This window comes from Sturnus vulgaris, chromosome 11 (genome assembly GCF_052056855.1).
Source record: "Sturnus vulgaris isolate bStuVul1 chromosome 11, bStuVul1.hap1, whole genome shotgun sequence".
NCBI classification, from domain to species: domain Eukaryota; kingdom Metazoa; phylum Chordata; class Aves; order Passeriformes; family Sturnidae; genus Sturnus; species Sturnus vulgaris.
Window position 1 is genome coordinate 18,705,141 of NC_142253.1, and position 10,110 is coordinate 18,715,250.

The 10,110-nt window shown below is 42.2% G+C and overlaps 1 protein-coding gene across 2 annotated transcripts in view; it reads left to right on the top strand.

Annotated features, from left to right (window-relative positions):
• Positions 1–5,571, top strand: part of PPARG (peroxisome proliferator activated receptor gamma) — a 52,893-nt gene extending 47,322 nt beyond the window's left edge. For both annotated transcript variants that reach the window (XM_014869773.2, XM_088171695.1), the window contains exon 7: positions 4,984–5,571. In XM_014869773.2, the coding sequence (XP_014725259.1) occupies positions 4,984–5,231 (248 nt within the window). In that variant the 3' untranslated portion in view covers positions 5,232–5,571. The remainder of the gene's footprint in view (positions 1–4,983) is intronic.
• The last annotated feature ends 4,539 nt before the right edge of the window (positions 5,572–10,110 follow it).

Here is a 10,110-nt window from a genome sequence, read left to right on the forward strand (position 1 = left end):
AGGAGAAGGGGAAGGGAAAGATAATTCCAGCTGGAACATCCCACGGAGAAAGCTTTTTGTTGGGAAGTGTTTGGAATTTGCCACAAATCCCATAAAACTCTTCAGCCTTTTGATAACCAAACAGCTGCTTTTGCATGTTATCTAAAAAGGCAAAAAGCCCAAATCACAGCAATAGGGAGCTGACAAATTAACTGTAATAGCAACAGATGGAAAATCCTCCCACTCCCACAGTTGGTTTTCCTGTTCTGAGCTGCTCAGTGCAGCCTCTCTCTGCCTCAGCTATTCCAAATGTTTCTCTGAACTCATTTCTGGACAGCTGCTCTACTGTTGGTGCTGTAAAACAAAGCAAATGGCAAACAAAGTCTTGTATTCTGATTTTAACGCTGATCAGACAGAGAGGCTGTGTGTGAGCATAGGATTTCACCTTGTTTGTACAGCAGAGATGCTTTTGGCCATTACTAGCAGCACCAAACCCTCGTTACAACACCCTTCCAGTTGTGGTGACTTTAGAAGACACACTCTGGTTAAATAAGATTTGGAAAGCTTTTTCTAGGAGATATTCTTCCTCTGTGCCACTGAGACTCATCCTCAGTCAGTAGTGAGTGCTCTGCTGTACAGGAAAAATAACTGAAGCATCTTTAAAAATATCACATCCACCTGAGCTGGAAATAAACTCTGTCACAAGAAGGCTGCAGGAGAACAAGTTCCTGCTTGGGCAGGAAAGATAACACTCCAAGCCTTATTGGCACAATTCACATTTATGAACTGAGCAAACTCACTCAAGCAGGCTGTTGTCAAACAAAGAAAAAGCTCAAAAGGGAATTTTGTAGCGTGGATGGACTCGAATTTTTGCAGTGGTTGGATACAGGAATGTTTGGGTACAGGAATGTTTGGATACAGGAATGTTTGGATGCAGGAATGTTTGGATGCAGGAATGTTTGGATGCAGCAGTGGTTGGATGCAGGAATGTTTGGATGCAGGAATGTTTGGATACAGGAATGTTTGGATACAGGAATGTTTGGATGCAGCAGTGTTTGGATGCAGCAGTGTTTGGGGCAGTGTCCCTGTAAAGACCCACACTCTGTCAGTCCATATGCAGTCAAACTGGTATTTAAATCCAGAGGTATTTCTAAAGTCACTTTCTCTGTTTTCTGTGTGTTTTTTTCCCCTCAATTTTAAGCCACAAGTCCCTGCTCGTGGTGTAAACACTGTATTCAATCTTGTTGCTGCATCCTCAGATCAGTCACATTTGAAGTTTTATCACTGACTATTACCAAGAAGTAGTTCCTATTTCACTGCCACACAAATCCTGCACTTTGTCAGAACAAAGAAATGCTTTGTAATCAGAGCAAGAACTGCAGATCATCCCTGGAAGCATTGAACCAAAGTCCTGGTGACAACAATCCATGTGACGGTCTCAGAAGACAAACCCCAAACTGCTGAGTCACATCTGCCTCAGCAAAAGAGCAAAGAAAGAACACATGTGTTCACTCAGCCTGATCTTTGCCTGGCTTTTTGTGCTGAGATTTTAGAATCTGCATTTAAATGCAAAAAACATTCATTCGAAGATAATGAAATGTAAAGACAGATAGGCAATTTCATGTGTGAAGAACAGGTAAAAAAGATTGCAGTTATTGTTAGGGACATGAAAGAGGCATCCAGTAAATAAATATTTTCCCCTGAGACAGTACAGAATACCAATTTACACAGACTGGTGCTGCTGCCACTCAGAACTTTGGGGTTATTGGCTTTTCCCAGTCACTGTGAACATTTTCTGACTTAGAACAGTTTCTTGCAGAGTTTTCAAACCAATTGAAGCAGCTGTAGGACAATGAATGAAAACATAAAGAAAATGTGGATAAAGAAACGTAATAAATAACAGGGAACTGTGGTGCTTTCCTGGCATTTTCCTTTTTCCTGCAAGGCACATCCCTCTGCAGCTCCTTACTGCACAGAACTCACCTTTTGGTACAAAACCAAATGGGTCATGTATATTTAAGAGCATTTTAACAGCGTGAAATATACCATAATAGCTGGATGTTTAAGCTTTTGCCTCTTACTTCCGTTTTTTCCTGATTTAGATAAGCTTCTTGGAACAGAAGCAGCATTTTCCTCTGTAAGAAGTTTTTACTGAGAAAGTATAGCAAACTGTCAACACCCAAAAAACACTGCCTGTATCCTGAAGTTCTCATTCATGAAAAATCTCTCTTGCCTTCAATGGGAATTTTCCTTCCACTTGAATTGGCTTATTTAAAAATAGCATCTGATGATCTCCTAGGCTTTTGTCAGAGTCATCTTTTCTGCCTCTGGTTCCACTGGGTCATTAGAAAATCATCAGACTGGGTTTTTTCAAAGGGTGGCAGGATTTTAGCCACTGCAGTCTCACTGAACTTCAATTTAGGGGGCTCCTGATAAATTCCAGACCCAGTGGAGTTTCCTCCTGGGCTCTGAAGCACAATATTTGAATTGGGATTCGCTCCTGAAAAACTCACACCCCAAGAAATTCCCACCCCAAAGGAGCAGGGGGCAAGCAGAGATGAATCTCAGAGGAAATCGAGGCCACGTCTTTGTGCTCTCTGATTTTTTCTGTCCCTGCACACTGAGTCATGCCCAGCTAGCTCACAGTTCAGCTGCAGCACACAAGGAGAATTTAAAGCTATCCCAACCCCAGGTTATCACCAGCTTTGAAGGGCTGAAATTTGGCAAGTCTCAGAAAGATGTCAGCTCGATTCTGCAGCCCATGCAATGCATTCAGGTAATCGAAAAATAAATATCGAATATTTATCAAACATTCTTTAGGTATCTTTAAAAAACTGTTCAAAAATAATTGCCAAATGAAATTCATAAAAATGAACCTTTTGTTATATTTACTCCCAGACTTTCTGAACTAGATTTTATGGGGTTATCAGTTGAATGGGATAAATAAAAATGTTTGCAAACGAGCACACTGACAAACAAATATCCAGGTTCACATTCAAAATTACTTATATTCCTCTCTTTGAAAAACTCTGCCTAAACCTCACCTCTTGGGGAGCTGAGTATCCTTTCCTGATCAGTGCCCTTCGTTTTCCTGGCTGTGTACTCATTTGTTTTCCTGCCAGCTTTGCCTTTTAGTTTACACTGCAGTTTTTTTTCTCCCCATGAAGTAAAGCCACGATGTATTTATAAAGAGCTTTGTTTTCTCTCAGCCTTTTTGCCAGTGTGCAGCACGAGTCGAGCTGAGTTAGGAGAACTCAGTGCTCAAAAAGGTTACAAAGATCACAGGAAATAACAGCTTATTTTTCACATTTTTAATAGAGATCAACCTCCTGTCCTTGCTGAAATTGAATTATTGCCTCGGGGAAGTGATTTAAGATTTGCAGTAGGCACTGCTTTTTATTGATCAACCTATGAAATCAATTTCATAGCTACACAGCAAATTTTATTTAAATTATTGATTCTTTTCATGCTGTATTATGATATTTGGGATGTGTTATCCAGTATTAAGTATTTTAGCAGTAACAAATCCATGGTGGTCACTTCCACTGAGGATTTAACAAACTTAGACATTCAACATTTCATTAACTTTCAGTGCTGGACAATCAAGTAAACTGTAGAAGTTGAGTTTATGTCTCTTTTTTTTTTAATTTTGATGGGTTCACATCCACCTTAGCAGAAATATTTTTAGCAGCAGCAGCTATGTGCAAATCCATCAGAGTATATTATTATTATTATTATTATTATTATTATTATTATTATTATTATATATAATCACTATTATTATTGTTATTGTTATTTAATCAGAGTTGGTTTTCCAGAAGTGAATTACCTGATAGAGATATCTCACTCTTTTTTCCCCACACACACTTCCAGTTTACTGTGGAAAATCCACTGTAGTGGAGTATAAATTTAGTTCTAGAGTATAAAACTAGTTCTAAAACCCCTCTGAGCAAATCCCAGTGAAACCTTACAAACTCCCTGATGGTCAAAGAGCTCTCAGGAAATGCCATCTGTAAAGGCTTCATTTGCCAGGAAATGTGTGAGAAATCAATGCACGGGGTTGATGCTGTGACGCTCGTAAACTCACAACCCCTTTTTTCCCCGGGGGAAAAGTTTCCAAGACTGCTGGGGAAGATGAAACAGGAAAACGTTATAAATATGATTGCCTGGCAAAAGATTTTGAGAAAATGGAAACTATAAGCGAGGTTGAAATGAAAGGCATTTTTGAGATACCAAACCTCAGTTACTGAACAACTAGAAAACAATAGCATGGCCAGCTGAAAGTAATCCCCTCTTGACTGAACAATTCCCTCTGCCTGCAGACAGGTCCAAGGGTCAGAGAAGACCCTGCTAGCTTGGTAAAGAGGGTCCAAAGAGTGGTTTTTAAAGTTTGAAGTGTATCACAGTATGGTAATGCAGTGATTCTTATAGGCTGTATGTAAATGCTATAGGATTTGTATCTTGTATTAGCTTGGTTAGTGAAAATTAGAATATTCAACACAGAAGAAGATTGATTGTATTGTAACAGGAACCTCGCTCTCTTACCTTGCTTACTTCTCTAACTTCTCTAACCTCTCTTACTTTACTCTCTAACCTCTCTTTACTCTCTTCTCTCACCTCTCTTACGCTCCCACCTCTTACTGCCCTCACCCCTCTTCCCTCTCCCCCCCTGCCCTGTCTTTACTCCTTTTCCTCTTGCCCTCCTGCTCTCACAGCCTGCTCTGAGCTGTGGCTGGCAGCTCCAAGCAGGGCCCTTTGCAATAAAGCACAAGCTCCAAAGCCTGGCTTTAGAGATCTCTCAGTCCCGACCGTCCAGACCAGCAGCTCCTACACAAGTCTAGTCCTAAAACCTCTTTGAGCGAATGCCAGTGAAATCTCACAGAGCAGCTGATGGTCAGAGAGCTGCCAGGCAGTGCCATCTGTAATTCCAAAGGAACGTGTAAGGAATTAATGCACAAAAGCCGTGTTAGGATGCCCATCAGCTCACGAGCCTTTTTCCCGCAGACCGCCCGGGGTTGTTGAACGTGAAGCCCATTGAGGACATCCAGGACAACCTTTTGCAAGCCCTGGAGCTGCAGCTGAAGCTGAACCACCCCGAGTCCTCGCAGCTGTTTGCAAAGCTGCTGCAGAAAATGACGGACCTGAGGCAGATCGTCACGGAGCACGTGCAGCTCCTGCAGGTCATCAAGAAAACCGAGACGGACATGAGCCTCCACCCCCTGCTACAAGAGATCTACAAGGACTTGTATTAATGAGCAGAGCAGTTCTTCACCCCCTGACACCATGTATGTTCTTCAGATTGCACTATTTCTTGGAGGGAAAAACTTCGCGTACCTAAGAAATTACTGTGAAACAGCATTTAAAAAGAGAGAGCTTAGTATAGTAGATCTATTTTATGCATATTGTTTATAAAGACACATTTACAATTTACTTTTAATATTAAAAGTATCTATATCATGAAATTGTTGGCAGTATTTTCAGAATTAATTTTTTAACTATGTTATTTCTTAAAATTGCTTGTCCAAGTATGATCGATGCTTCACTCGAGCATGCAGTTAAATTTTCAGCTAAATAAAAACCTTTCTCCTTGAACATTTCCAGGGGAATGTTTGAAGTATTGAATTTTGATTTTGTGCTCCCAAGGCAGCAGCAAAGTAAAATTCAGTCACAGATTAGTGTAAGTTCCCAGGAGAGTTTCAGAGGCCAAAGGGAGAAGTGTCAGGTCTGAAAATATTCGTGCCTTCCATAATAAGATTTGACACTGACAGAGCTCTGTAAAGGGGGCTCGGGGTAAGGAAAAATCAGACCACTCATTTGTGGGCAAAGTGAAAAATGAGATGCCATTTCAAGAGCTAATTATGGAAGGAACATGCACAGAGTCCTTTTGATTCCTCTGCTCGTGCAGGTTTGAGGCAGGTGGAGCAGCAGCTTCTCCAATTCCCAGCCCACAGCAGCCAGAGCTCAGCTGGAATGGGTTGGTACAAACCTCTTCCCCAATTTTTTGATAAACTGCCAGTGAACAACAGTCAAAAGATCATGGAAAATTGCAAGGTGACAAATTAACTCCTAAACCAAAGCAAGGTTTGGGTTAATTCTTGTGTAAAGATAAAGCTGGGATGGAAACCCAGCACCCTGAATTCCACTTGAGCTCTAGATGTGCATCCAAGGATGCTGGGAGATGTTCCTGCTGTTGAGGTCACTGGTTTTCGTGCATGTGTTGCCCTTTAATGTCATCTAAGAGTTCCACAGGGAGCAGGGCACAGCAGAGTGAACAAATTTAACAGAAAATAAATTTCCTAACAGTGTCATTTTGGGGTGTTCTTGGTACTGAGGTGAGAGATTTCATGTGCCCACGTCTGATCGTTTGTGAATGTGGCCCAGAAGAGGGAATACTGGGGGAAAAAAGCCACTATTTGTAACTTAAATATCAAAATCAGGAGAGGTCCCCAATATCCTTGGTTTCCTCCCCATGTCTATATTTTATTTATGCAGCAAAAAATGTGCCTTAAACTGAGACGAGGGGAGGGTGATTCCTAAGTGGACAAGGAGGTGATGTAGGTGTGAGTAGGATCTTCAGGGAGAAGAAATTGGCTTTGATCCTGATGTAGACCTTGAAACTCTTAAGCCAATGCAAATTATGCAATAAAGAAGCTGAGAGAAGTAAATATTAAAATTAATCCTTCAGCTCATGCCTTCCACAGCTGGAAACGTTTCCTAGTGCTTATTTCAGGTAACCTCTGGGCCTGAGGTCGGTAGTGAGTGTTATTCCCAGCAGGAAGTTTGGGGAATTGGATCATTCAGCCTGCAGGTGTAGAGCCCACAGGTGGAATTGCACTGAGATGAAGTCACTGAGGCTGCAGAGAACAGCTTTGATCCTGCCAGGTCTGCAGTGAGGTCATTTCAGGTAGCTCAGGAAGGGTGGCCCTGGAGCAAACCCAGCATTGCAGCTCATGCTCAGCACTGCAGGGCTGCTGCACCTTCCAGGTGGCTCCAGCCGAGCAGGAATTACACCCACACTTCTGTGGCTGTTACAGTGCAAAGGAAAATACTCTCTCTGCTTTAAGTTGTTTCCCACTGTTCATTGGAAGTGTTGCCTTGCATCCCTCAGTGGGAGAATTGTGCAGAGCTCACCCCTCCCGTGGAGGATGGAGCAGAGATGAGCTGGCACTGGGATGGACCCCAGCTCCAACACTGAATTCCTGTAACAGCAACACCCAGCAAGAGCCATCAGTCTGAGCCTGCATTTCTTAAACAATCCAATTTCCCACTGGCTTCCCTCGAAATGGAAATCCAGGAGGAATTTCAAACGAAAAGGAATTCTAGGGCATGTCCTTACAGAAGTAATATTCAAAATTATTTGAAAATAAGTGGCAGAGGTGCTCTGACAGGGAAATTGAGTTCAGTACTTTGTTAAAGTACTGCAAAAAGGTCTGTGTAACCCAAGAGCACACTAACCAAAGAGCTTCATCCCACTCCTGCAAAGGGCAATATTTCTGAAACTGTCCATTCAGCAGTGACGGTGTCTGAGCCACTCAGTCCAAAAATCCCTGTATTTTGAGGGTGGCACTGCAATCACAATCAGAGTTTTGCAGGAATGGGTGTAATCCTTCATGAGGATGAAGGCACTGAATGCCCAAAAGTCTCTACTTTTCTTTCAACTGTATCAGCTGCTCTAATAAAATATACACCCTGTCTTCTCTCACATATTGCTATTATTCACCATGTTTTCCTCAAGCCATGCAAAGTGTTAATTTTATTGTGAGTTACTAATCACTGACATGTTCTGATTCTAAGCGGTTACATCATGGTTAAGAAGTTTTGTCTGAAATACTTTTCTACGAGAATAGGTCTTAAGGGAAAAATGTTCATTTAATGGACAATTGCTATGTACTAATTTAGAACAAATGACTGTTATGAGGATATGAAAACATTTTCTCAAAAAATAGCATTTTCTCTTGTGAATTATATTCAGAATTTTGATCTAATTGTAAATACTTTCTGTTTCTATGGGACTTTATTTATTAAAAACAAAAACTTGCTAATGGGAGTTCATCAGTAGGTTGTAATACTTTCAGACTCTCTGGAGTTTTGGGTAGAATGGGCTACGCCATAAATGAACAATTTGGGTTTTGATCTTCAGTGCTACTAAAAACATTTAAGAGCTCAAGAATAGAAGCAGTCAGCTGGTACATGCCTGCTTTTGAGGAGCTTGATTTTGCTGGTGGTGTGCTGTTCCTCAGTCATGTGTGCACTGCATCATCAGCAGGGATGATGTGGGATCCTGGAGAGTCCCACGGGCTTTGAAACTTCTGGGCTGATATTCTGTCTTGTATTCCACACTGATCTGCTTTTTCTGAGGAAAAGCTGGAGGTAAATTGAGTCCAGAGAAAGTCATTTGATGTCCCTGCACACACCCAGCCCCTTCCCCTCACTCTGCCAGGCATCAGAACATTCCTTGTAGGAGCTCAAAGGTGACCAACAGGAAAAATTACCTTCTTCAGACAACATTGGCGACCATGTCTCCAGAAAATGTTGCTGTGAGGGCCTGGAATGAACATTGAGAGGAGACAAAAGCATTTCCAGCATCCCCATTGTCGTGGCAAAGGCAGCCCAGACCATTTCAATCACAGCAGTGAGGAAAACCCATTTGTCCCCCTGGTGCAGGAACTCACCAGCCCTCAGCACTCCCTAGCAGAACCTTCTCCAACACAGCCAGCCCTCAGCACCCCAAAACACTGGGAAAGGGGAAATGGGAAATGATGGGAAATAATGGGAAATAATGGGAAATAATGGGAAATAATGGGAAATAATGATAAATAATGGGAAATAATGGGAAATGGGAAGTGGGCTTCCCAAGAGCTGCTGTCCCACCCTGTGTGACTGAGCCCCTGCCCTCAGCTGACACACCCCAGGTCCCAGACACTGTGGGTACAGATAAGCCCTGAGGGATCAGGATTTTATATTTGATTTGCAGCTGTAAACTCTAGAGTGAGGTTGAGTACGTTTTAATGGGACCTTTTTCCTTTTAAATAAGAGGTAATATCCCTTAAATGGATGTGACATCAACTTTGTAAACACAAGCAGTACAAAGCTGCAGCTAGAGATTTATAGGAGGGGAAAAACAAAACTGAGGGGGAACAACCCCAGCAAAAACCTCCTGGGTCAGCAGCTCAGTCGTCACCTGTCCAAAATTTCAGGTTCTCATTCAAGGACTGGAAAAAATTCTGTGTCTCATCCTAAATCCCATTCTAAGTGCCTTGTCTGAAACCAGTGATTAAAAATCAGCTGCACAGGGGTGTATCCATCTGCACAGATACAAGAAATGTGCTTCCATTCTTCTCAGCACTGCCCAGCCCTGGAAACGATGGGTGTAGGAAAAACAACTCCTGAACTTGTGGATTTTCGTTTGGATACGCAGGGTATGGAGAGGAGATTAGGCAGCACATCTTCACTGGCTTGGAGCAAACACCCAGGAGACAACGACTGACCCAAGAGAGGAGGAAAGGAGGGAATGATTCCACAGCTTTGGATGCAATTTAACCGTGTTAGATACGTGTGTGGGCAGGGTCTTACAGGATTTCACCTTTCTTTCTTTGTAAGAGCCCCATGGACTGGATGTCTGCAAGGTTTTAGTGTACCACAGCCAGCAAACAGCACCTATACATTTATATGCTCCCAAAATAGGAAAGGTTTGTTCAATTCGCAGACTCTTTATTGCTTAATGTGGTGAATATTGAAGTATTGCAAGTCTGTAGCTTGGCTAGATGGTGTAGCAGGAATTCTCTGGGCAAGTCTTGCTCTGGGCAAGCATTAGTCAAGGCAGTAACTCTCAGATTTTTGGGGTCAAATGCTTCAGGACTTCTTTTAAATGTGAAATGAATTCTCTCCGATAGATTTCTGCGAATGGCTGAGATCAGTTCCCAGCTCGGATGGGACCAGTTCCTAATTAGGATTTTGCTAACTGAACGTGGCTCTCAGCCCTGCTCTAGGAAAGGGTAAAGCCAAAGCAGAGCTTTAGCTGCTAGTGAAAATAGCCCTTCTATTGAGACACAAACTGGTTAAGGGCTTTCTTTTTAATTATTAAGCTTCCTTATTGTGCTGGAAACGGGGAGCATTTTCATAACAGCCTTG